Source organism: Sciurus carolinensis, chromosome 15, assembly GCF_902686445.1.
Source record: "Sciurus carolinensis chromosome 15, mSciCar1.2, whole genome shotgun sequence".
NCBI classification, from domain to species: Eukaryota; Metazoa; Chordata; class Mammalia; order Rodentia; family Sciuridae; genus Sciurus; species Sciurus carolinensis.
The window spans coordinates 62,055,628-62,082,324 of NC_062227.1; the positions used below are offsets into that span (position 1 = coordinate 62,055,628).

Genomic DNA, 26,697 nt, shown 5'->3' on the forward strand with positions numbered 1-26,697 from the left:
TCCCAAACCTCAGTGAGCACTTTCCATCTGTGAGATGCATAAGATGGACAAGAATTCAGAGTGTGCAGTTCCAGAGAGGTTACTGTCTGTCTGATGTCTCCGAAGCTCCAGTCTCACTCCACAGGCCCTGTGCTAGCCTACTCTCATTTCAGGACAACTGCTGACCACTAAGAAGCATATTACCACATGAAACTGAGACCCAGAACTGGTATTCTGAACTGAGAAGGCAGCTTCCTGAGACATTAGTGCCATGCATAAAAAGATCACACTGCCTTGCAGCTTTTTACCAAGAAAACTTGAAAAATGTGACGTCCATGTGTTAGTGCTTGAACCCCATTCTTATGGCATTAGTATTGCTTACAGTTATTTTCTACAGAATCATGTGTGTAATCTCAAACATGTGTCAGGCTATGTGTTCCCTATTTACCAATTATTTAATTAGCTCTGTTTGTTCTTTGAGATACAAGGCAACCTAGTATTTCTTTATTTCCTGCATTTCAGAATGAGTGAATGTACGCCAAATATTTTCAAAAGTCTACAGATGTATCCTATTAATCCATACTGTTTGTTAGTGAAGTATCACTAACACCAGAAGAGAAAGCTTCTTTTCTTGTCATACAGACATGCTGCCATTGCTGGCTTCAACCATATATGAAAACCAAACTGAAGTCTAAGATAATTGAAGTGGGAAGAAACGTGATCCATGGGAACACTGTGCAGTATGAAGGCTTATTATCATCCTTAAATTTTCTTTTGCATTTGTACTTAAGGAATTGGAAGACATGTTATTTTTAGGGGAGAACATTCTAGAATATTTTAGAATTCTAGAACTTTCCAGTGATTTCTGCATTTATGCAAATTAAAAATGGCCTATTCTTCCAAAAAGCTGAATTGTCATAGCTACTACTTCCTAAAAGATTATAAACCTTTTTCATATTCTGCTAATGGATTCTGACAACCACATGCATTGTTGTGAAATAATTCATGTAATAAATTTCCTAAAACATTCCTTTACTGGCTTTCAAAAATCTTAAAACTTTTCTCTTTTGAAATTACAGCTCTTTTATTACATTCTAGACCTTTAAGCAGGGCTCTGTAGTCTACAACAAGTTAAATGCATCCTTAACATGCAGAACCCACATAATGGCTCCACTAGACCCGGACCCACTGAGTGCAGTGTCCTGTGCATTGACAAGCTAATGATGAGGCACCAGTTCAAACCAAGTAGACCTCATTCCCATTGTGCCTTGTAGCTAAGTTGCGCACAGTTCATGGAGGATGATTTACACAATCGTGTAATATCTCTTTCTTCCTAAGTCACAATGCCTCTCCCAGGAAGACTGTTTTGCAAATCAATCTACTTTTTTTTTTTTTGAAACGGTGCCTAAGCATGTTTTCCTCAACTCAAGGGTCTGCTCCACCTTCATACCTTCCTAAAAAAGAAAATTACTCAAACCACAAGTAGACAGGAAATCTGTCATGTAAGAGGAGGAATGACTGGTCATCCTCCTTTATAACCAGATCTCATGACAGCAGAAAGGGGCTTTCCATTTGTCAAACCACACTGAAGTGAAATATGCTTTTCTCTCTCTTTCAGTTCTGCACTTTTCTTTCTTTCTTCTTGTTTTTCAAATCTGCACAAACTGCACTGATAGCTAAGAAACTTCCCCATGTGACCTCTGTCCAGAGCTCTCCAAGGTCAAAATGGTGTAACATATTCCTAGATGCTTTATCATGAAGCCACAGAAATGGAAACTCTGTCCTAAATTGACTTCTCAGTGAGACATGATCGTAGAGGGCTGCTGGAAGGATCATCCCAAGTGTGAAGTAAATTACTGAATAAGCAGAGAAGGTATTATTTAGCCAGAAATCATATATGCAACATTTCAAAACACATCTCCTTCATCAAAAACTCTCCTGCATAAGTGATTCACACCACTTCCCAAAGTTCTACAGACTATCAGAAAAAAAAAAAAAGAAAGAAAGAAAGAAAGAAAAAACTGTGAAGAACTAAGAAGGATAAATAGCAGCATTATACTGTCACACAATGTTCTCTTAAAAATGGACTCCGAGTATTCTCATCAGTGACCCTCTGGGAATGACTATGAGGCCAAGGGAAGTGTGGACTGAACTAGAACCAGAGTGAGTGGTGAGCAATGAAGTCAGGTTTCATGGAGGGCAGGGACATCAAGGTGCTCTGACACTAAGGTTGAGTGTGCTGCTCATGAGGATGGGAAGGTTGTCAGGGCAGATCTAGAAATGGGCAGCTACCTCCCTGCCAGCCGGACTTTTCCCTCCAGGGTAGTGGGACCCCCTGCCTAGATCTTCCCTCCAGAGGAGAGTGATAGTAGGGAACCATCTGCTTGAAGGAGAGGACCACGGGACACATCATGACAATCAGGGGCAATCTTCTTGGGCCTTAACTCATTACAGAGGGGCAGCAAATCCTTCCTGGCCCTCTGATGCCCAGCCACTTTCTCTCTTGTGAGTGAGTACCTCTTGCTTGAAGCACTCCATGATACCTCATTCTCCAGAGGCCCGAGTTCATCTACCTATCAAGAGTCACCTGAGCACTACATAGGAAGACAATGTCACGTCATGGCTAAGAACTAAGCATTGTTGAGAGCTATTCTGTCCCCTCTTTCACCTGTCTTGGAAGGCTGGTCTTAAGAAGAGTTTACTATGTCCACTGAGAGTGTGAGAAGCCAGTGAGTTTGGGTCTCTTTAAGCCCTTGGTAAACTTACTGACTTACAATGGATAAAGAAGCCAAATTTCACTTTCTCAGGACGAAAACAATGATCATGATCAAACCAGTGATTATTTCTATTTGGTTCACTTGTTTGTTCATTCAGCTGGGAGACAAGTATTTATTGCCTGCTTGCCGTTCAGTTATACGGGTCAAGAGAGGCCCTGCAGTATCAACCCTGACGCAGACTGTGGACTCGGCTGTCACTCACCCATGATACTGTCTGTCCCGTTGGCAGGAGGCGTGCAGGAGGAGGCGCTGTAGTGGTTTGTGCCACTACGATGGAAAGTGGACATCGGAGGAAGACTGGAATTGATGTCTGCTGAGGAGTGTGATGGATAGCTCTACAGCAAGGAGAGAAAGGAGCCACATTCAATCACAAAATATTTACTGAGTTCGTTTTCTAATACTTCTTTCAGAACTCTCCATTCTGCAATGGAGGTAAGTTTTCATAATTTCAAAATAGGTAAGCATACATCTTGCTTAGAACTGACAGCTTTCATTTTTCAAATAATAGAATACATAGATAGATAATTGGTTTGGGTTTGCATCAAATGTAGAAGCATAAAATGGCAACGCAGGACAATGAAAAATGATCTCAGTCTCTAAGTCTACAAACTATGGTTTAAAATCATCTCCAAAACTTCAGCCACATAAAATACCATTTCTCCAGTTATTTTCATGGCCTATGGATAGAGTTAAAATGATTCTAGTATATGATGAATAAAACAAACAGCAAGATCCACAGCATTTACATCATACTTCATCAAACCTTCTGGACACCAAATGGCAAAGAGTAAACAGTATCAAATCTTCCTAATAAAGTAGATTATCCTTCTGATTCTCAGGAGCAGGAATAAAATGGTGAAGGACAAGAATTTAAAAAGCACTAATGCTTGTATCTCTCCCAAGTGTCAACATGGAAAGCCTTCTACCAGTGGCTGTCTGAGCAACCCTGAACCAAGCTGAACTCAGAATGACTGATTTTGACTAGAGTTCTTTCTTTATATGCCCTATTCATGTGAATGACTATGAAAATCACATTATTGTAGACATTAATTTGATTTAAGGCTGGCCTTTGAGTTCAACTGCTAAACTAGTTGTCTAAAAATGTTACTTTTCTTGTGGCAGATCACAGAGCCTGTAAAGTAGAAAATTAGATGCAATTCACTCATCTGCTTGCCAATAAGTACATCACTAAAGGTTCATGGTTATTTACAGAGGTACACCAGGTTATTCTCCTTTTCAAGATACAAAGATATTTAAAAAGTTATTCTCATAAACATTTGAGTGTGTTGCAATTTTAAAGAAAAAATACTTAAGATAAAATAAACTTTTTCCTTGTATGTAATATGTTGAAGGATTATGGATTATAACATCATTACTAGAGATGCTATCAAAATTATTTAATTTTACATTAGAGATAAAATATAATGCTGATATTCAGGGGTGCTTAAGGGTCAAACATTGACTCACAAGGAACGAAGCTAGTTTCTTGGTGTTTCCCTCTTGATTTTGTGAGAACCATGCTGACTTCTGCTCTCCCTGGAAGGTTCCCTTGCGCCTTCCAGCTCTGCCAACGTCTCTTCCCTGAGTCTCTAATGTAACCGTGCCATTTAATGCTCAGTCCTATGTTGCCTATCACTCAGGCTCTCTCAAGTCTATTTCCGCCTATATTGTCAACTCCTGAAGTTGAGGGAATGGAGTCGGAGGGTCTCTGTATGTCACAACTTGTGGCTGAGCGCCGACACACAATGACACTGTAGCTCAATGAAGTTTGCTATCTCAGTTTAATTAACAGTGGCTTGAACTCATGGCTTGAGAGACAACTAAACAGTCTAGGAAATTACATTTCAGAGCTGAGTTTGCCAATGACATATCAATGTCTTTGAAAATATTAACTCCGCATGCCTATAATAGTCCAACTTTAAAGACTTTAGAGAGCTGGACACCATGGTACACGCCTATGATCCTAATAGCTCAGGAGACCGAGGCAGGAGGATCTTGAGTTCAAATCCAGCCTCAGCAACTTAACAAGGCCCTAAGCAACTCAGTGAGATCCTGTGTTTAAATAAAACATAAAAAAGGGCTGGGAATGTGGCTCAGTGACTAAGCAGCCCTGGGTTTAATCTCTGGATTAAAAAAAAAGGGGGGTGGGGGATAGGCTTCAGAGAAAGAATATGTAGGGTAAGCTTAAACTGTTCCAAAATCCTGAGTGTGCCCTTTGAGCTTTTACGTTTCATGGACTCTTTCCCTGACCAAAAAATTCCTTAGGCTACTTGTTAAACTCAGGTTCACCTGTCACTTGAACTTCCTAAATAGTCCATGGAATTTTCTCTAAATAATAATAGAGTAGGCCATTCCATGGCACAGCCAACCTGAAAAGACTAGACAGGTCAAGGGATACCAGTCTTGGAAGAGCAGGGTTGGAGCTATTTATGCTTTAGAGCTAAAGACTATAATAAAGAGGTAAAAAAGAAACAGTGTGGAAAAAGAAATAGAAAAGAAAATGAGATGGTATGACTTCACTTCTACATAGCCCTATTCCTTGTTAAGATTTTGGAGAAGAGACAAACCATAAATCAGTCTTAAGTAAGTGAAAATCAAAAATGAGGAACAGAATTATGTAAAATATCTAAATAATTATTATAATCAGAAGAGGGCACAGAAAAAAGATAATTTTATTAGTGAGACTTTGGACCCTTTCAACTTTATATAAAAAGGACAGTGATTTGGGATTTGACACACAAAGGGTTACCACTGAGTGCAGGGATTAAAAAGAAAAATGAATCCCCATAGATTTTAATGGGGAAAACCAATGCAATCCCTATTAAATCAGTTATTTTTAGAGACTCAGAAAATTAGATGCTGAAAGACATTAATGAGATTTATAACTAGATTACTTTTCAATGAAAGTATCTTGAAAACTACTGTCACTCAGAGACATAATAAATACACCACAGAGAACATCAGTGATATGTGAGTAATGTCTCTTTTAGAGGATTTGGAGATCAACTCTAAGAGGTCCTCTTAGTCTCTTCCTCCAGCTAATACTGTCTGTTCCATTTGCTACTAAGGCACAAGGGACACATGATAAAGTGAAGGCTTGTGGTTTTCCAAGCCCACTGTCGATTTTTACTTCTGATACTCATTGATAATGTATTTAGAATATATTGACAGAGCAAGTGTTGGAAATTGTGCATTGTGTTTTTTTTAATTGACTTGTGGGTTGAAAAATATCACAAAAATAAAATATTGGTAGCACATACTAAGAATGAAATCATGCTTTGGGCTAAGACAGGGTTCCACATTGGCATTAATTGGCATTACTTGGCATTACTAATCTCCCATGATGGATATTTCTTTGCTGTGGGGGTCTCCTGTGGATTATACTACCTTTACCATATCTCTGGCCTCTACCCACTAGTTTACAGTAGCACCTACCTCCTAGCTATAACAACAATAATGTCCCCAGACATTGCCAAAGGTTTCCTGAGAGCCCAAATCAGTCCCAGTTGAGAAATACTGGGTCAAAGGGTTTATGTTACAAAAAATAAAAGACAATACAACTTTCATTATATTAAAATTTTAAGACTCCTAGATTATTCCTCTCTGTAAGGCAAAGACCATGCCAGACAGTGGGGACTCTATCCTATTTTTAAAAAGAACTCTGCCAAGTCATTCCAAACTTAAATCTTCTGCAACAACCCATTCCAAAGCTTAACCACAAATTCCATTCATCTGGGTGATTTTGTGTGTGTGTCTGCAACAACAGTGATTAGCTGTGGGATCCTGCTGTAGAGGCTGATGCTGTGAAGGGGATTTAAAGACTTAACATGGGACTTGACAATCACAATGAAATATGTGGTTTTAAGCTTTGTAATTACACATTCTATCATAACATGGCATAAAGTGATGATAACAAGAATGTCTCTAAAATGTTTTACTTTTAGAGATAATATGTACGTAGTCAAATTATACCCAACATAATCCAGAGAAAGTTCTCTTCTTTTTCTTCAACCATCCCTTTATTCATAATGGGACTAGGCAAATGCTATAGACTAAAATCATAAGGAACTATTTCTATTTTCAAGTGAAAAGACACTGACTGCTACTGTATATTCAAATTGTTCTCAGTTAGCATCAGATTCTTCAAATCACTTCACCGAGAGGTTTTCATAAGGTTAAATACTGAAATTACAATGATAACTGGTGTATAGTTCAACAGTTCCACTCTAAGTGGAAAAACTGAGGATTCATTGCCATAAACTTTATTCATTTACCCTTTAAGACAAAAACCCTACTCCCTGAAATATGCTAACTGATCAGATTAAGAAGGAAAACCTTATGCTTTGCAATGGACAAGTAATCTTACAAATAGAGTCTCTCATGCAGTCTTTAAGGTTGTTCCTTCAAAATGATCTTTCTCCCCAGTGGGTAATATTGTTTTGGTCCACTAAAACTTTTTCTAAAAGGAGTGTAGTTGGTTTCTATTTTGAAATTACACTTTTTGTGCATTTGAGCACATTTTAAAGATACTCCTCCCCACGCGGTGGAGTTAATTGGGTTTTAAAATGAAATCATCTGCCGAATTCTAGAGCATGATAGGAAATGACAAGAAAAAAAAAAAAAAAAAAAAACGGGAGAGAAAGAAAACACACATCGAATGAACAACTTTTTCAAAAGACTGAAATTCCAATATACTAGGCCAGGGCCCCCAGCTTTTATTTGTAATCAAAACTTTGCTAGGTTTGCTCCTGAGTTCCTGGGGAAGTGGAAGATGATGGTGGAGAAGTAAAAATGTTAGCCAAAAGAAATTCTAGTGTAATAATAGTTGATATTTCTCTAAGCTTTCACTCCAATACCTCCATGTAGGAGGTGGGAGAAGAGGAAATCTGAAAGTCAGTCATCTGCTCTTTACTGGAAATGTGCGAAAATTTAGGATAGTTTGTGATTTACACACTTGAACTTGGGAGATGAGACAAAAAAGGCCAATTCCTTCTCTACCATTTGCCTCTCAGGAATGTAGAGGCTAATTGACCATGTAATGCCTCCATCCCTAAACTAATCAAATATGTACTTTCAAGGATAAGAGAAGTATAAACTTCTGGAGTCTTTATGGTTGTCAGAGTAGAATGTAAGACCCCACTTCTCTCTCTGTAGTGGTTAAACAAAAGAGGAAAGACCACAGACAATCAGAGAAAAAAATTGTGAATGTGGATATGAGGAGAACAAAAGGACCAAACTGGGACAATAAGAGATGAGATTCAAGCACCACTGTGCACCACGATTGGCCACATCCTTTTACATTTGTAGGATCTGAGGTTCATACATTTTTTACACTAAGTCACTGCACGAGGGACTTAAGACTCATCTGCCTGGCACCCCCAAACCAATTCAGGACTAAAACCCTTCTGTTTTGCTTAATGATAGACTCATAGACTTAAATTCCTAAGTGGACTCTGGACTATGATAATTTTTCAGTCTAGAAACAGTCATTTCAGTTGCTTCCTTAGGATAAATAGATTTCTTCCTAGGAGAGACAAGAGTACAGGCCATGGACAGAGTGGAAACTTCCGGCAATGAGAGACTTAACATCTTACAGCCCAGTAATTTCCACCTGGAGTAAAGCAGAGCCGTATCCACGGCAGGCTGAGGTGTCTGCAATAAAAACTAAAAGGTAGAAAACTGGAATCTGACCTGTGTGGAAACCGAGGTTCGTGTTACTGATGGCAGAGCCTGGAAAACATAAACTCTTTCCTTTGTGTGCTCCAGGGCAGATCAAAGGTGACACAGAAATGCCCGTGTGTGATACACACGACTCCTCCCAAGTCCACTAACAGGCCCTGTCCTCTGCTGAATATCTTACAAAAGGTCAGAGAGCAAAAACAGGACAAGGAACCATGGCTAAAATCCTGCCACTTGAATACAGTGTGTCCATCACCAAAAGAAGCTGAGGCTGGGATAAGGAAAGCACAGAATGAAATACAATAAACAAGAGAACAAGGGCAAAGAGGATCTAGAGGGCTTACAAAGGTGACCAGACTCTGATAGGTCTTCATCACAGAAACAATACAATGGTAAGAATAATGGGTGAGTGCTATGACTGCATTTATTTGCAGAGTCCTGGGCACACACGTGGGAAGACAGAGCTGAGGTTTCACAAATGAGCCGTGTTATCCGCATCCCTGTGAAAGTCCGCCTTACCAAACGTTCATGTGGATGCAGGCTACAGTAACTGCTAGACTGTGGAATATGAGAAGAATTGCCCAACATTCCTCCATAGCCAGGCTGATTCATCCCACTGGAGGAGCTCCAAGGGTCACTGCTGTGATGGCCATCTGTAAAGGACAAAGAAAACCATGACTTTTCTGAGGCATACAGCCTTGCCTTATAGAATAGGGGTTTTTCATATACTTGAAAATGACCGCCTGTTGTGTATTCATCTTGGTGTTGGTTAGCTAATTACATCAGAAGATAGTCATCATTATATTTTCCCCCAAGTGGCTCTGTATTATCAAACAAACAGAAACATTTAACAAAGTTAGCGCTCTTAGTAAGAGCTCAACTGTAAAAGAACAACAGAGCATGTTTCTACACAGCCTTATGTTAAGTCAGCAAGGTAATGGATGCTGAAGGAGACATTTCTTACAAGTCTCTGACCACCCCCACCTTTTTTGTTTTTTTTTTTTTTTAATGAAAACTAATAATTTAACTAACAAGTTAAAGTTAAATTATTTCTGAACTTGGAGGTAAAAATAAAACACTTGAGATGTTGTACAGCTGGCAAGTTTACAAGTTTTCAAAGTCTATAACGAAACAAGAAATAAAAAGCATCTGATTGAAAAGGTTTGCTTTGATTTCTGTAATGTTCATAACAGAACTGATATTGTAATTAGATTATGGTATGTAGGGAAGAGGACTCTCAAATACCTAGTTATTAGGTTATGATTATTTTTATTGGTATACAGGTATAGCCCTTGCTATCTTCAACCTTCAGTATTAATTCAGAGTACATATATATCACGAGGTAGATATTATCCTGTAGAAAATTCTGAGAAACTCTGGACTTGACAAAATTACTTATAAGTTAAAAAGAGGTTTAAAACTATATGGAAACTATGCAAGTATCTTTTACACTGGAGTTAATCTTTTGTTAACATCAGATTAAAAATATTCCCACAGACTCTTCATTCCCTGGTCTTATTCATGTTTTTTATTCTTTCAATAGCAGAACAAAAATTATTGAGTGCTGGATATAGATGAGGCCATCAGCTGGGTACTACATGTACAGCAGGAATTGGTTCTCAAAAATATGATTATTTTCCCATAACATTTTATTTAATAAAAGTCTTTTAAAAATTTAGGCAGTAGGCAAGTTAAAGTTGATAATGTATTTCATGAAGCTGTTTTTCACTGAATGTCTAAATCCAGAAGTTTGAATCTCAGAACTGGACTAGTTTCAGAACAGGGAGGAAGAGATGGTAGATTTCTTTCTACAAGAACCAAGAATCAAAATCATGTCTGTGATTCTGACAACTTTTAGAGTTTTAATGAGAAGATGGAAATTAAAGTTAAAAATAAAGAGGCCACAGTAGTAAGTTTAAAATATGTCTTAGTCTCTGAATATCTTTTGCCTTAATTGCATAATTTTAAGCACTAAATTCTCAGGGCACCACTGCATCCCTCTGTTGAAGGAAGTTGGTGTGAGACAGGATCATGATGCCACTGTTCCTGAGATGCCATATGAAAACACAGGAATTTTAAGAAGGTATCATTCAATGTACTTCAGACTGAGTCCTCAGATTACAGAAGTTTAAATGTCACCTTAAGTTCAAATATGAAGTTGAAGACCACTAACATTTTAAATAGAATACACATTTGACAAATAAATTGAGAATGTATGTCACTGAATAAAAGCCTTCTGAAACATTCTGACAGTGTGATGCCTTGGGGGGGGGCAATACATTTAGGATTGTTAACACAGAATGTTCTACTCAATGCAGACTTATAAAAATACACATTTTACATAAATTATGTGATTCTGTAAATTAATATTTATCACATCCCATGATCTTGGCATAATGTTGTTTTGAAAGAATAGAATTAGATCTGTGCAAATTAATTGTGCTCATCATAAATGCCAACTCAGTATTTTTTTTTCCCCCTGGGGGTGTTCATATGTAGAAGGAAAAATTTGTTCCCCACATTTTGTGTGGCTGCTGTGGAAAGGCAACTCCTGTTTTAAGCTACCTGGACTCCCTTGCAACACACATAGTTCAAGCAAGACACTTTCCAGGCGGATCAAAGAAATCTGTCACTTTTCTCAATGAAAACTGAGTGATGAATCCTTAAGTTGACATCTGTGAGCACCTGTAGGACAATTTTTCCCACTGCTTACACAGAGGAGAGCTGGTGTAGAGGCAGCTGCTATTTGTAGCTAAAGGTGGGAAGCCCTTTGTCATGACCAGCCTGATGTGCCTCTTTGAGAGTTTCACCTAGGGCGGGTTTCAAAGATCAAGGATACTCATGAACATGAGCTCCATTATGTGTGGAGCAAATTTGATTCCTGAGGGACACATTTCATTCAATTTTATAGATTTTCCATGGAATTTCACATGTGAACTAGCAATCTAAAAGAGTGAACACTGAACGAAAGAAGATAAATCCCCTTTCATCAGAATGATTTTGAGAGTGTTCACTGTTATCTACATGGGACATCATGCTGCTCCCCTGGAACATTCTGCTCCAGCTACATTCTCTTCCTGTGACTTGGCACTTCTTGGAGTAGCATAAAGAGGGAAGTACTGTGGCACTTTGGCAAGAACACTCAAATAAGGTGCTCCTAACTAGGCAAAAAAGTTGTTTCTGCATAAAGGGCTTCTTTGTAAACTCTATGTCTAAATTCAGGGTAAGCTGGCAACAAGATCATTACATTGAAAACAAGTGTCACGGGTATATCAGGGATGGAGCCCTGAGCTTCATCCTCTAAACTGTCCATTCTTAAAGTAGCTGCGGTACCAGGGGCAATAACTACATTCTGGGGGAAACACACTCCTCTGCATTTAAAAAATGCAAAAAGTATTAAATATACTTTTAATACAATAAAAAGAACAAAAATACTTTATTGACCATGAAGCTATAACTTTTTGCATTTGTTGCCTGCCCCCCTCAAAAGTTGGGCCTTTCATCCAAAATGAGTTAGTATGTTGAGATTGAGTTTTCGTCATGTAATATTCCAATCTTCAGACAAATCACTTCACCTTAAATGCTCACTTCACCTTTAAATGGAATTAAAAGGTGGATGAAATATTCACAAGATTAATCCTGGCTAAACCCAGAAGCTCAAAACATACACTAAGCTGAACACTTCTAAAGACACAACCAGTTTGGGTATGGTGAAGATGCTGAAATGGTCTGTCCTACAATTCCCAAGAGTAGCCTCAGTTCTAAGTGAAGAAGATCCATTTCATCTCAACTCATTATTACTCAAGAGGTTACAGTTTTAAAGACAAAAGCCTTAGAAAAAATTTTGGTTAATTAATTAATTTTGAAGGAATTCAGTCCTGGGAAGTTTCATTTCCCTCCGCACTTGTCCACTGTTCTGCTGTGTCCCACACACTATATCTGAAACCCCTGTGAATTCCCCATGGAGGCAGAAGCACCTTACCTTGCATGAAGAAGGAGCTAGGGAAAGTGCTGGCTGCTGGCTTTGAGGAGGGGTAGCCTGGCGAGTCCCTATTGTAGTCGGCAGTGCTTGCTGATGGAGCATAGACCTGCGGAAGGAGAACCAAGTGAATTTTGCTTTCTGTATTGACCAAAGCATCTCCACATTCATTGTTTGAAAAGAAACAGACTCAAAATGCTAAAATTCAACCTTCTCCAGTCTAAGTCTGATCAAAGCCCAGAAAGGCCGCCCCTTTTGAATACAGAGAAAGAAAAAAGAAACACAAAAACCAAAAAACCAGAAAATGTTCAGTAAATTTGGGTGAACAGAAAATAGCCAGGTATGAGATTTTTCCAGTCACAGACCACAACAGTGCAAACCATGTATAGCTGTAAACATACTATGTAAGACCCCGAGGGTAGTCCTGAGTCCAAGCATCTCTGCTTTTTAAACACAGATGGCCCATGAGCATGCGAAGGGTAAAAACAGATATGCACCCAGCCTCCCTGAAAAGACAGAACTCAAATTTTAATTAAAAATTTCACTGAGAGAGAGAGAGAAAGAGAAAGAGAGAGAGAGAGAGAGAGAGAGAGAGAGAGAGAGAGAGAGAGAGAGAGAGAGAATGCGAATATGAGGGGGTGGGAGTGGGGAGCAAACAGGAATAAAGCATCCGGACCACAGAAAGCGATAAATCTATCTTGGACTATTAAATTCCCATAGTGTCAGCTTTTTGCAGAGATGCATGAAAAAGGCCATTAAAAGCCTGGATCTAGACAAGACCACCAACAATCTGAGTGTACACAGGAAGAGGGGGGCCTCTTCCTTAGTGCTTATTGTATTTGTGTGTACCATAAACTTTAAAAGTGAGCCAAAAATCTCATTTACTTCCATTCGTTTACTAATACTCAGGAGACTTGGGGAAACTAGTCCTTTATAAAAATAGCCTGTGTATTTTCTTGTTTATGTTTCTTTCAAACAGGACACCATAGTAGAAATGCATTAATTCATAAGGTATAGTTTAACTATCAACTGGTTTTCCCCCTTGCCTTCTCTGTGGGAGCTCTCTCTCTCTCTCTCTCTCTCTCTCTGTTTACTTATTTATTTTTAATCCCCATATTCTTTCACTCTCAAAGTTTCTCTCTCCAGATGGTCGGAAAGACTGAAACACTGTCATCCTCCTGATGAAAATGGATACCTTCCTGCCTCCATTTTGAAGCAGGCAGTGGCTCACAAAATTGGCACTGAGCCTACGGTGACAGTGGCAGGTCACAGAGAAAGGAGAAGAAATTCACCAATAAAAAGGCAACTGTGGGGTTATGAAAAAATAATCCCCATCTTTTTTTTTTTTACAGTGTACACTGAATAAACACCCAAAGAAAAATTATATAATTGCTCTCAGAACACCATGAATCACAAACTAAGCATTAATACAGGGTTTAGAGTTTCACAAAGCGTAGGACCATGGAGACAGATGTGGGAAAATATGCACACGCAAACATACATCAAATGAATGCTACAGGCCCCACAGTGTCCTTGAAAATTGGGAGGTCCTAGAGATTAAACAAAACAAAAACAAACCAGAAAGAGTCACTCACACTTTAGAAAACAAGGGTATTTTTTCCCCCTAAGTCATGGAGGGATTTAAGCCCTGTATTTCATAGGATTTTATTTTATAATTTTCTTCACATTCTAAATGCATAAATAGCAATTTGCTTTTATTTCCACTGTGTTCACAATAAGGGGAAAAACATTTTTCAAGTGTCTTTAAGAAACAAAGAATAAAATGCAGGGCAGGAATCCAAAAACAAATCAACAACCTAAGTTCTGTCAAGTCAGTTCCAGTATTTTCTGGAGAACTACATAACTGACTAACAGCAGTTTGGGAAGTATGACTAAATGTGTTTAGAGGTCTGGAGAGAAGGCTAAAGAGATGAAAGAAACATTACCTTCTAGGAAAAGGGCAAACTGAAAATTACATCATTTCACTCTAAAGTCAGAATGCGCAGAATATCACTATGACAATCCACCTGCTATTATTCCAACACACATTTGGCCAGCCAGATCTAACACAAATGCACCACACATTATTCCCAAATTTCAGGAATTATTACCTACTTATTCCAAAACTGAAAATAAACTCTCATACTATTAAAAGTTACCTTATATTTTAAAACAGTAGAAAGCAATTCTTCTAACATACAGCTTAACTTTAATGACATATTCTACTACATTTTCTTTAAACATCAGTATTATCAGGTGAACACTTTTGGTTGACACCTAATACAGTTCAATTATTTTTTCCAATTTTGGTAGAATTGCTTGACATTTTGGGGAAGGAAGTGAGGGAGGGAGAAAGGGAGGAAGGGAGGAAGGGAGGAAGGGAGGAAGGGAGGAAGGAAGGAAGGAAGGAAGGAAGGAAGGAAGGAAGGAAGGAAGGAGCAAGCTTCGTTAATTTCAGTCATTTAAAAGGTTACTGTGACTATAAATTATGATCAAGCTCAAATATCTAAGGGTAAGAGCACTTACCCCAAATTCATAATTACTGCCTATATAGAAAGAACAGTTAAGGGGTGGAAAAGGTTAGTATACACCACATAGTGCAGTTTCTGGTTTTCTGGTGTTGCGGTCAGTTAAAGACTCTTTGGACCACATGGACTTAAGGTTCTTATAGAGGAAATGGACCTTTGCTTATCATTTTTTAATGTGTACTTTCTGCACAACTGACAAGATTTCTTTAGTGATAATTTACAGGTCAGGTAATGTTATTGCTTTTGCCTCCACAGACTTTTTCTTACCTAAACATCGATTTCTAAGATAAGCTCTATTTTTATTTATAAAAATAACTATTGTATAGAACTATACTTTTTGAAAGTAAACAGAACCAACAAATTTACTTATTTGAATGTCTGTTTTAAACTTCAGAAAACTCCAGAGTGGAATGATCAAAGCAACTTGCTCAGGAGGTGCAACTTGCTAAAAGTATACCCCTGACCACTGCTCTTTATCTTTCATCATTTGGTGGGTACTTTCTTTCAAGACAGTGGCAGAGATAAAGATGATATTTAAGTAAACACAGAGATTACAATGTTCATACTTTGCTCTGTCTTTAATCTTTTAAGTTTTAGTAACCAGGATAACCAGTGAGCTGCTTTATTATTTCTACTTCATTCAATTATTTTGCCAATATCTCAAACAAAAGACTTCAAAGTAGAGCTTTCAATAAGTTTTTTTTTTTTTTAAGTTGTTGATGGACCTTTACTTTATTTATTTGTATGTGATGCTGAGAATTGAACCTAGTGCCTCACACATGGTAGGTAAGCACTCTACCTTGGAGCCACAACTCCAGCCCTTCAATAAGGTTTTTAATAGTGATATTAAATTTAGTAAGAAAAGCTCAGATCTATCTGGTTTTCATTATTATTCTGTTGGGTTTATAGACAGATTACTACCACAATTGGCATTGTTTTCAATATCTAATATTAGAAAATCAGTCCATCTTGGAATGAAATAAAAATCCCAACTCTAGTTCTATGTGTTGAAGTGACCCCATGATGAAATGTGAGAAAAACCCAATCTTCTCTACCAGCAAGGTGGCTCAGATCAAGGTGACAACTGTCCTTTGGACTCTTCCCACAAGAGTAACTGAAGAAGCGTGAAATTTTGTTGCCAAATTGGAAATGGGGTATGCTGGCTAAAGCTCACTGGGCACAGCTCTTTTACTGAATTATTTGTTCAGTAAAAGCCTCATGGAAAACCAATCGCACAATGTACTTCCTATTAAATGGTAGCATCATTGTCTTTCCTCTTACGATCCTGGATTTAAAACAAAATCGAATGTATACAGAAATTGTGAGCTTAACAGAGCTCTCTAGACAACACTAAACCTTGAACTGATAGAGGTAAAACAAGAACGTCTTCCCTTGACAGACTTAATTTTTACTGTAATTTGGCAAATATCGTCATGGTGCATTAGCCATTCCATTCCACATTCCTGACTATTCCTTCTGCAGTCATCAGAGAAACAACAGTGTGATAAGTTCTTCCAAAGAGAACTTCAGTCTATTAGAAAAGCAGAAAACCAAGCAGGCACATGACCCACAAAGGGAGTGTGTCTCTTGCCCCTTCCCCTCCAGGCTCTCATTTATAATGATCTTGTCCTCTCAGTTTCATTCACGGAGATTTAAAAATAACAATGATTAACATTTGTTTAGGGCACTTGGGGATGGTTTTTGTGGTAAACATTACACATACATTATTTCTAATCTTTACAGAAACCACACAAGCTGATATTATTAATAGAATAAGTTCTAATTCATAAGGCTGCAGTATGGCAGAGAGGTGAAGTAAACCACCCTGGGTCAGACTGTGAGTTCCACCATTTATTAGGGAGGTGACCTTGGACCTGATACTTTTAACCTCTCTGGTCTTCAAATTCCTACCAACAAAATGAGGACAACAATGTCTCCTAGGCAAAGTTCTTGTAAGAATTAAATGATAGAATGTATGTAAAGCAAATCAGATGGTACTAGAATGTTACCTGGCATATATTAAGTATGTAACAAACATGAGGCACTACTGTTAATGCCGTGCTACCATTTTTATTAATTGGACAAATGTGATTCAGGAAGTTTGTGAAGAATCTTTCAGATGATAATGCAGGAGATTTGGTCTGGCCATCAAAGCCTATGTTCTTTCTATTAAAAAACAATTCCTTGCTCTTCAAAGGCAAGCAAGATATCCTTAAATATCAACATGAAGGAATACTTTTTCATATTTTATAAAAATAAAGCAAAATGTCATAAGGCATGTTAATGATGAGACCAAGTCTGTGTTAAGTAACCTTCTTCCTGAAGGGGAAAGCGTATTCTGAGGGATAGGGTGATGTGGCTTTGGACCACATACACATAAGGAGTGTCACTATGAGGCATTGGGTGAGGATGACCATGGGATTCTACAGTGAACCTTACCATTCTTTAACATAACTAACCTGTGGAAGTTCTGCAAGTTACCATCTGAATACAATTTCCAGGAGAACTAGAATAAGTGAAACATTGCACCTGAGGTATTCAGACCCTCACAGAGGGTAGAAAATGACAAAGCAGAACATAATCAACAGTAATTTTTTAAGAGCATGAGGACTGTCATGTTCTTCAGGAAGTAGAAAGACTCAAAGGCATTAATACCTGTACAGTAAGAAAAGTTGGGATGGAAACCAGTAGTTCTATGTGACCATGTTGAAGCTATATTGCAGGCTGACCCAAAGCAAAGGGCAGATGTACTTGAACAGGCAGCCTCTAGACAGAGGATAAAAGATTTGGCAGAAGAGCAGAAATCACCCAGCTCTGGAATCACATCAACTGGGTTCAATTCCACCTCTCGAAATTCATTGTGAGGATCTAACAAAGCAATTTATTTGTCAGAGTCTCAGTTTCCTCCTTTGTCAAATGGTCAGTAAACAGTACTATTATTTGTATCTTGTAAGATTTATCTATTGCTTTTAAGTATTTCTAACAAAGTATCTAGAAATATATCATCCAATATGCTTAGTAATCTGTGGTTATTTGAATTAAACTAAATGAAAATGGAACAGATTTAAATATTCAGTCCCTCAGTCACTAGCTGTGTTTCAAGTGCTCAACAGCCACATGCAGCCAGTGGCTGCTAGTGGACATCAGTAGAGAACATTACCACCATCTTAACAAGTCCAATGGGCAGCTCTAGTACAGAGTCTCTGAGGAGTCCCCCGGGCTACGTTTGGCACCCACTGTTAGGACATCTATCACAATAACACCAGCTCTTTTAAGACTTGCTGTCTCTTTTGGCTGGGAAAGCTGGAACTTTTCAGGTGGGCTAATGGGACAGGAAAATTCTAGGTATTCATAGGATCTGGCACAAAACTGGTGTGCAACCACAGTTGATTTTAAGGAACAACAGGACATTGAGACTGTTTTATTTATTATTTTTAGAGTCACATCTACTGTTATCTATTTCTTCTTATAACCATCTGTTTAAATGCTTGCAAGCTGTGCCAAGTGATACACCAAGGGAGAATATCTGTGACTCCAGCCACGTAGGACGGGAAAACTAAGAAACTCTGGAACTGCGACTCCCCCTTGGCTCCTACTGGTCTGACAGGGAATTACAGTTACATGTTCAGATCACTTTTTTGAGACAAAAAAAAAAAAAAAAAAGTCGAACAGATTTTTAACTTTTTATGATGTGTTTTCACTTTATCAGTAATTGGGTACCTCTATTCAATACTTTCTCTTTATTTTTACCAATTTTTCTTTTTTATTAATGCCTTCCCCTGTCCTTTCTCCTGAACTCATATTTTTAAAGGTTCAACCTCATTTTGCAAAGGCGTAGAGTCAGAGGGCTCACCCAGGGGCCTGCACAGAGCACAGGCTCCTGACTTTTCAATGTAAAGATTTCCTATGGTCAGCAAAATGGTAAGGAAGGTGAATAAACAGAATTCAACTAACACAGTTGAACTGAAAGGCATAAAGACAGTTAATCATGCTCTAAGGCATATGCCAGTCCCAGAATGCAAAAATCCAAAAGCAAAACCAAATTCAAGCAATAAAGATCAATCACCTCATATATTCTCAGCATACGTTATCAAGTCAAGGAATATGAATTAATTAAAGGAAGAAGATTCTTCCTCTACTTCCCAGGGATGGTTAAAACCAATCTGCCTTATTATCACATAAACAGAAACTATGGAGATAACACAAATGTAAGCAGTATGTTGACAAACAGATATTTATCATAAATGGAAAATTTTCATAGGTGTAATCATCTGAAACTGTGAAGTTTTTATTTCTAGTTAAACCACTTGGAGCTTTTAGAGGTATTAATCAAACAATTCTAAGTGCCCTAAAACAATACGAATATTACTCTCCAAACTCTGTCTAAGGGCAGTCTAGGGAAAAGAAAAAAAGAATATTTCACAACTATCTAAATGTGTAAAATACACTGTTCATGTGCATGACAGTCATACTTTACACCTACTAATTGAGCAAAAATTTTCAATTTACCAGGTTGTATCACAGAAATATATGAAAAAGAGGATGCATATGATCCCCCACAGAATTTCCTGAACATATTAATATATTTAGAACACAAATCACTGCAAATATACACCCATATGCCTCACCACAAAAAAACCCAGAAATTTTGCCCCCTTCCAAATATCAGCTCATAATCCATTCGTAAGTAAATAAAAATCTAAAGCTCAATTCTATACATGCATCTCTGTCAAGAGTATTTTGTTCCCTTCTTAACCACCAAATTTCTTTTCATGTTAAGAAGTGGCAAGATTGTAAAAATTTGGATTTACTCCTTTTGTATCTTTATTAATTAAATGACAAAAATGAAAAATGTCAGGGAGTCCAAAAGAAGGAGGCAAGGGAAAAAGCAGCAGGGACCTCAGAGATCTGCAGATCGCAGATGGACAGAGGGCAGCCTGGGGCTCCTCGACCCGTGCGCTCGGTCTCTGCAAACTGTGATGGGACAGAAAAGGAGGCCATGTGCACATCCTTGCACAAGGCGGAGGAGGAGCTGCGGGAAAACCTAGCATTCCTCCCGGCCAGCCAGCTCTTGTTGTTTCTCCTCTTCAAATGCAGAGGCCAAGGTAACCTTCCTTTCTTCCTTTTTTTGTAAATATAGGTAGTTACAGTGCATTTTTCTAATTTCTAAACTAAACTTCAAACTCTAAATAAAAATGAGTTGGGTACTGCTTTGCACATGTAATAGAAACTCACAAGGAAGCGGAAAAAAAAAAAAAAAGACCCTGCCTCAACTAAAAAGACGAACAAAGCTAACCACGAAGTACTGCTACTAATATAATGATAATATTGCATCTAGATAGTGACCCATTATTTTGGAAGTATTTTCAATGTGTTATCCCTGAGGCAGCAAAATGACCAGGGGAGATGCAGTGGGCTCATCCCACAACAATATCACATAGGGATGATATCAGTGTTACAGGCCATTGGAGATTTTAAGCTGTTTTCACGTATTATCTTACTGAATTTCTATAGCCATCCCAGTAAGATATGCAGCAACTTACCAATATGAAATAAAGAAAAGCAATTTATTATGGCATCCTGGCATAGCGTGATCTACAACAGCAAAAGGACCTGTCCCCAACGCCTGCCATGCCCCAGGTCAGAGTTGGCAGGACAAAATGATAAGAATAGCTAACAATTTATTTATGATATGCCAGTCACTATTCTTGCCAGACTGTAACATATATACATTTTGACTTCACATTTTGCTTCATTATCATCCCAATTTTACAGCTAAGGGATATGAAGCACAGAAAGGTTGAGTAACAACTTAAGGGCTCAAAGTCACACAGCTAATAAAGTGGCGAAATTGAGATTCAAGATCATGTCCTCTTGTTTCAGAACTTGTACTTAACAGCATTTTCTGATAATTAAGAATTGTCTCCAGGTTGCTTGTCTATGGACTCCTACCAAATCCTAGCTTTGCCAAGTCCTAGGTCCCATTTAGGAGCCAAGGGCCAGAAAAGGAGAAAGTTGTTTTGCCCAAAGAGAACACAAGATGATCTTGGTAAGAATAGCACAAAGTAAGTTCTTGAATGCTGGCACAAGATGCAGAATCATTCATCTGTCTTCCAGACATAAAGTTGTACAAAAATGAGGTATTAATACATTTGATTAATAGTACCAGAGACAAAGAGGCTAAGTAATCTGCTGAGAGCTGCACTGGGGTTTTGTGGTGACAAAATACCAGGACATCAGGCTGATAAAAAACCACCATATTATTATCTGAAGTATTAAAGTGAAGTGTGAATATAGTCTCGTCTGTGTACTAGCCTCTGGCTCCAAATACTTTTTATTTTTACACCTGCATTTCTCTTGCTCTTGGCACTAAGTGAGCAGACGCTGTGTTTGCTATTACATTCAACTGGTATATCACAGGAATGCCCACTGCCAACATTATGAGTACCTTGGCCCTAGCTGAAAGCGCCTTAAACTGATTAAGTTACACCTGGCTAGCGATCTCTTGAAACATTTAATTGCATAAAATTGGGTCCAGGTGAATCCTGACTTCTTCCTGGTTCCACTCCTTACGTTACTTATTCCCAGGGGAGCTGGCTTCATCACCAGGCTCAGGATTGGCAGAGATAAGGGACTGTGGATGCTAAGCACATCACAACTCTTTAATATGTTCTAAACACCTAACGAAGTTGTTTCCCAACCTCTATTTATTGAATACTCATCAGAAAGGAAACATTGAGAAGATCCTGATGTGTTATTTCTTATCTCAAATATCAAACGCATAAAGTTATTTATATCTCTACTTACGCTTACAGATCAAATTCATGGTTTTCATGTATGGCTAATAGATCATCTCCCATGGCAATGCTTTTTGTCACCTTCAGCAGCTCATTGTTAGCTGTGTTTAGAAGACAACTACTGTTGCGTTAGGAGGTACTGAAGCATTGAAAGTGTGTGGGTTCTTATCTGCAATAAATAGCTTTGTGACCTCTGAAGACACTGGTTCTATCAATTCAAAAAGGGCAGCAAAGTCTTTCTGATGAAAAAACAATTTCTATGTCTCTACCATAAAGAGAGAAATGGACCTGAAGTTCACTCCCACATTGATTATTCAGTGAACACTAAGAGGCTTTCTAAGGCTCGCGAGTCTGAGAAACAATAAGGTTAAAAAAGCAAAGCACAGGTATGCTTGGGTGTATGTGCATGTAGTGCCCAGCACTGAGCAGGCTCAGTTAGTGAGTGCATGCAAGCATGAATGAACAAAGAGCACGCACAAGCTGCATGGCAGAGTGAGGACAATATCATAACTATGCACGACAGATAAGCATTTGTTGGTTCTGCCAGAACAGACTTTTTTAGAGCATTTCACTTCTCAGTGTGCTTAGGGTTGAGCTTTCTTTAGAAGATGGAGGCGATTACCTGGAATGGACCACCTATAAAGATTCTAAGTGTATCATTCCCTTTTCCCTTGGAGCTCAAGTCCACAAGTTGATGGCTGAAGCCTAAAGCTGACACTCCTCACTGCATGTTAACAGGTAGATTTTGAACGTTTATAAGTTCAAGTTTGGGCACCATGGTGTAAAAAAATGAATTCCACTGCTGCAGACTTCAGTCAAGGTACATGACTATGAGGGCTAAAAGTCTACAACCCTGGAAATTTTTCCATGGCCACCAAGGCACTTTGCAACACACGTCTGACCACTCCCCCAACTTTGGGAATGCTGTCCTGGTTTGTAGGCAGGCACTGCAATGAGGCTCAGATGTCCTCCCAAGAACGAACTTTCAGAAAGAATGAGAGGAAAGTGCAGAAGATATGAGGGTGCTCAACAGTGTTACAGAAGGAAAGTAGTGCAAAAGAAAAATGCTCATTACTCTATAGCTTGAACTTGTGCAATCCTTAATGTGCTATTTCTATTTCTCCAGTTCCAAGAGTCCTCAGTGCTATGTACACAGAGCAGGCACAAAAAACCAGAGCCATCATTCCTAGGTACCCATTTCTTCCCTGGAAGCAATGGCATCCTAAGCAAAGTTGTGCAGAAAGTCACTTTCAAGAGCAGAGACCAAAGAAGGAAAAGACATCGTGTGCATGTGCAAGAATGTAATGGCAAATTCCACTATTATGCATAATTTATTATACCAATATATATATAAAGACAAGACAGTGAACCTAAGGTTCAAAGAAACATTGAAAAGACATGAACACTGGAACAAACTAGTTATAAAAGGGGCTCTTTCTCAAAACACAGTCTTGGACTTTACTGAATAAAAAGGAAATTTGAAGCCAGTGGCGCACACCTGTAATCCCAGTGACTCGGAAGGCTGAGGCAGGAGAATTGTGACTTCGAAGTCAGCCTCAGCAACTTAGTGAGGCACTGAGCAACTCAATAAGATCTTGTCTCTAAATAAAGTTTAAAAAAAGGGTGGGATGTGGCTCAGTGGATGAGTGCCCAGAGTTCAATGCCTGGTACCACAAAAAAAAAAAAAGATAAAGTTCTATGATCATTATAAAGGGCTAAATCACAAAGACTTACCTTTTAAAATCATCACTTTGAAGTTTTTATCTATCCATGTAGTGAACCATCCCACCCACCTTGTATGTTAAGAAAAATGAGCTGGAACAGGCTTAAATTCTTCCTTTCCCAATAGTCATAGGACTGGATGAGGCCAGGGGTACGTTTGCATTCTAGGTCTTTTCACCCCAAACTCCAGGTCAAAAGTGTCATTTCCTGATGAAAATATCTTTCTAAATCACCTGCAGCCTAAAGAATGAGGAGTTTGACTTTTCATACCAGCAAATGGTATTTACTGATGCTAAGTTATAAATGAACTCGATCCTGTTCTTTAAAGCACCAGACTTAACTCTGGGTGCTTCAAACAGATGCCTTCATCTTCTGCTTACCAAGAGAGTTGTTATGAACAGTGAGTTTCCAATCTGGTGAAGTTCTGAACAGGAATCTCTGCCATGGTACACTGCAAAATTATTGCCCCATCTCCCCTTTCAGAAAGCTGAAAAAAGTATGAATTATCTTTTTTCTGTCAAAACATATGGCCCTAAGTACTTTCAACTGAAAACAAAAGCATGAAATAATTACCAAATGTCTGACTCTGTGGCACAGATTGAAATGGGAAAAAAAGAAAGTAAGTATGCAAATCGTCAACATCTATGTCCAATCGCTGCTTGTTACCTATTCAAATGCCCACTCCTTGCCCTATTGTCCAGGGAACACTTCTAGGTAAAATCAACCAGCAATATTTCACTGATCTAACTCACAGCAAACCTTCCAGCTAGCACAAGGCCAGGTGCTTTGGCACATTATTATTTAAAAAAAAAAAAAAAAATTAGAAGGGCAGAATTTTCATTAGAAGCTGGGATTTAAAATAGACAATAAGCAAAACAGAAAATGTATGAGAGTGAGTAGTATACTGTATAAATGGTATGTGCAAATGAAATGGGAAGGGAATTATCCCATTTGGGTAGGGTTATTAAAATTTTTTCTTAAAGGAGAGGGATTAATTAAGAAGGGCAATAATATTCCTGAAATGAGATTATGCAACAGAAGAAAAGGGATCAACAATAATGAGTTAGCTCATGTCTTCAAACACATTTAAAATATAATTAAATTTGCTTTTTCTAATATTTAAATTTCAGGCTTTTTTTCATTTTATCTGTTTTCTTAATTTTAAAGATATAAGGATTGAATACTAGCTACATTATTTTATGGAAGAAGGAAGGTATAAATAAATGTCAATAGCAATTTCTCTAACAATAAAAATGATGGTAAGAACTTCCCTTTGATTTTGTTCTAAGAAATGTAACCTCTGATAATCAAATTGCTTTATTCAGTAATTTTCAATTTTCAAAACAGAAATGTAAAATCCAGATGACAGCTTAATAATAAGATAAGGGAAACAGTTCAAAATCTCAATATTGATGAAATTAATATGAAAATGTTTTTACAACAAGAGAAACATAGCAGTTTCACATAATAAAAGGCTGAGGACTAATTCTGGTTTTTTTCCTTCTTTGATAAACTAGTATCTAGAGAGAATTTTGGAGAAGTATGCAGTAGGGTTAACACAAACAAGGGTATTTCCTGTTTTCTTTTTCCTGGTGGAGAAACATCTATTGAAACAGAAAGTCCTCTCTTCATGTTAGAAAACATTAGGTCCTCTACCATTTCCTAATGAATAGATGACAGACTTTTAGAAAGAAATGGATGTATATGTATGTATATACTGTGCATAAACATGTTCGTGCATATGATAATGTTAACATTAAAGGTTTATACATCACAGTGGCTGGAAGATAGTTAAGACCTGCTTCATGGGAAGGAAGTTTCCCTTTGGGGTGCTGAACATGTTTTGGAATTAGAAGTGGTAGTTGCTCAACATTGTAAATGTACCAAACACTACTGAATTGTTTACTTTATAATGGTGGATTTTATGTTATGTAAATTTCACCTCAACTGAAAAAAAGAAAATAACACATAGTAGGAGCCTCCTAATGTAGTCAATGGGCCTAACAAGAAACACCAGTGTGACCCAATTTATAGGGAAACAGCATCCCAGCAGGGGGAGGGCAGATGATGGCCATATTTCTCAAGCAGCAGGGCAGTCATCATTGTGAGACAGAAAATTTAGGTAAATAACGTAGCTACTGTTAAGAGCTGAGGCTGCCTTTCCACTGAAATACAAACTGTGTCACCAAAGTTACTCATGACCTCTTTTTTAGCAAACTCAATGTTCTTCGTTCGACCAAGAAAATAAACCTATGATGTCCCTCCTTGTCAAAACGTCTTACAGGAGTCAACCAGCTATGGACAACGCGCCCTCATGGGCTCTAAAGAGCAAGAGACTACAATTCTGCATTTGATTCTACCACTAACGACCTGACCATGGGCAGGTTGTTTAGCCTCTTTCTCAAGCACACAATATTCATTGGGGAAACATAGGATCACACGCCAAGACAAGAAGATGATATGCTGAGAAAACACCTAAAAAGTACGAACTGCAAGGTTTCTCATTTGCACAGCTTGTCCAGCACCTTAATGATGCTGAAAACATTTTTTCATGGCAATGTGTCTTGATTTTCCTTAATAGAAAACTTCTGGTTATGTAGATAAGCTATTTAGCTCTGTTCTCTGACAAGTCCAAAAAGGAATGTGTACTAGTAGTATAATGTTGAGGATATGGACCAAAAACCTTTCAGAAAAAGATTAATTCAATTAGTCTTAATAGAATGTATTTCATCTGCTAAGCTTTAAAAACTTTATTTTTAAAGTTCATATATTTTATAATTATATATGTTTTATCCCCCAGAGACTAGTTACAGTCTCCTTAGGGGCAGAGGTTGTGGCTTAGAGCACATCCAATGGAATGACCCCACACAGTGAGTAGCCAATCAAAATTCACTACATGAATGCAGGAAGCAACCAAAGTAAAAAAAGAGCCAATCATTTCCTTCACTTACAAAGTTTATGCAGCAGATTTTTAGTTCCCAAAAGCCTTACAGAAGAAGATTCGTGCATGTCTCTTTAGAGAAACCATTCTCTGAATCATGAATGGCTTCCTTAGGGTATTGCACATGGGGTGAACCTCTGGCCTAATACCAGGAAGACGATGTCACATGGAGAAAACACAGATGTGAAAGAGATTATGCTTCAATTCCACAGTTGTCCAGAACTGGATGTGCAAAATATCTCAAGGAGCTCATTCATGTAGATGTACAGATCTCTCTAACTTGCTATATTCCTAA

At 38.1% G+C, this 26,697-nt stretch overlaps 1 protein-coding gene across 18 annotated transcripts in view; it reads right to left on the bottom strand.

Annotated features, from left to right (window-relative positions):
• The window catches only part of Tcf4 (transcription factor 4), a 341,168-nt gene that overhangs the window by 37,451 nt on the left and 277,020 nt on the right, over positions 1-26,697 (bottom strand). For all 18 annotated transcript variants that reach the window (XM_047526166.1, XM_047526173.1, XM_047526170.1 and 15 more), the window contains 3 exons: positions 12,418-12,523; positions 8,955-9,088; positions 2,959-3,091 (listed from right to left, as the gene is read on the bottom strand). In XM_047526166.1, the coding sequence (XP_047382122.1) occupies positions 2,959-3,091; positions 8,955-9,088; positions 12,418-12,523 (373 nt within the window). The remainder of the gene's footprint in view (positions 1-2,958; positions 3,092-8,954; positions 9,089-12,417; positions 12,524-26,697) is intronic.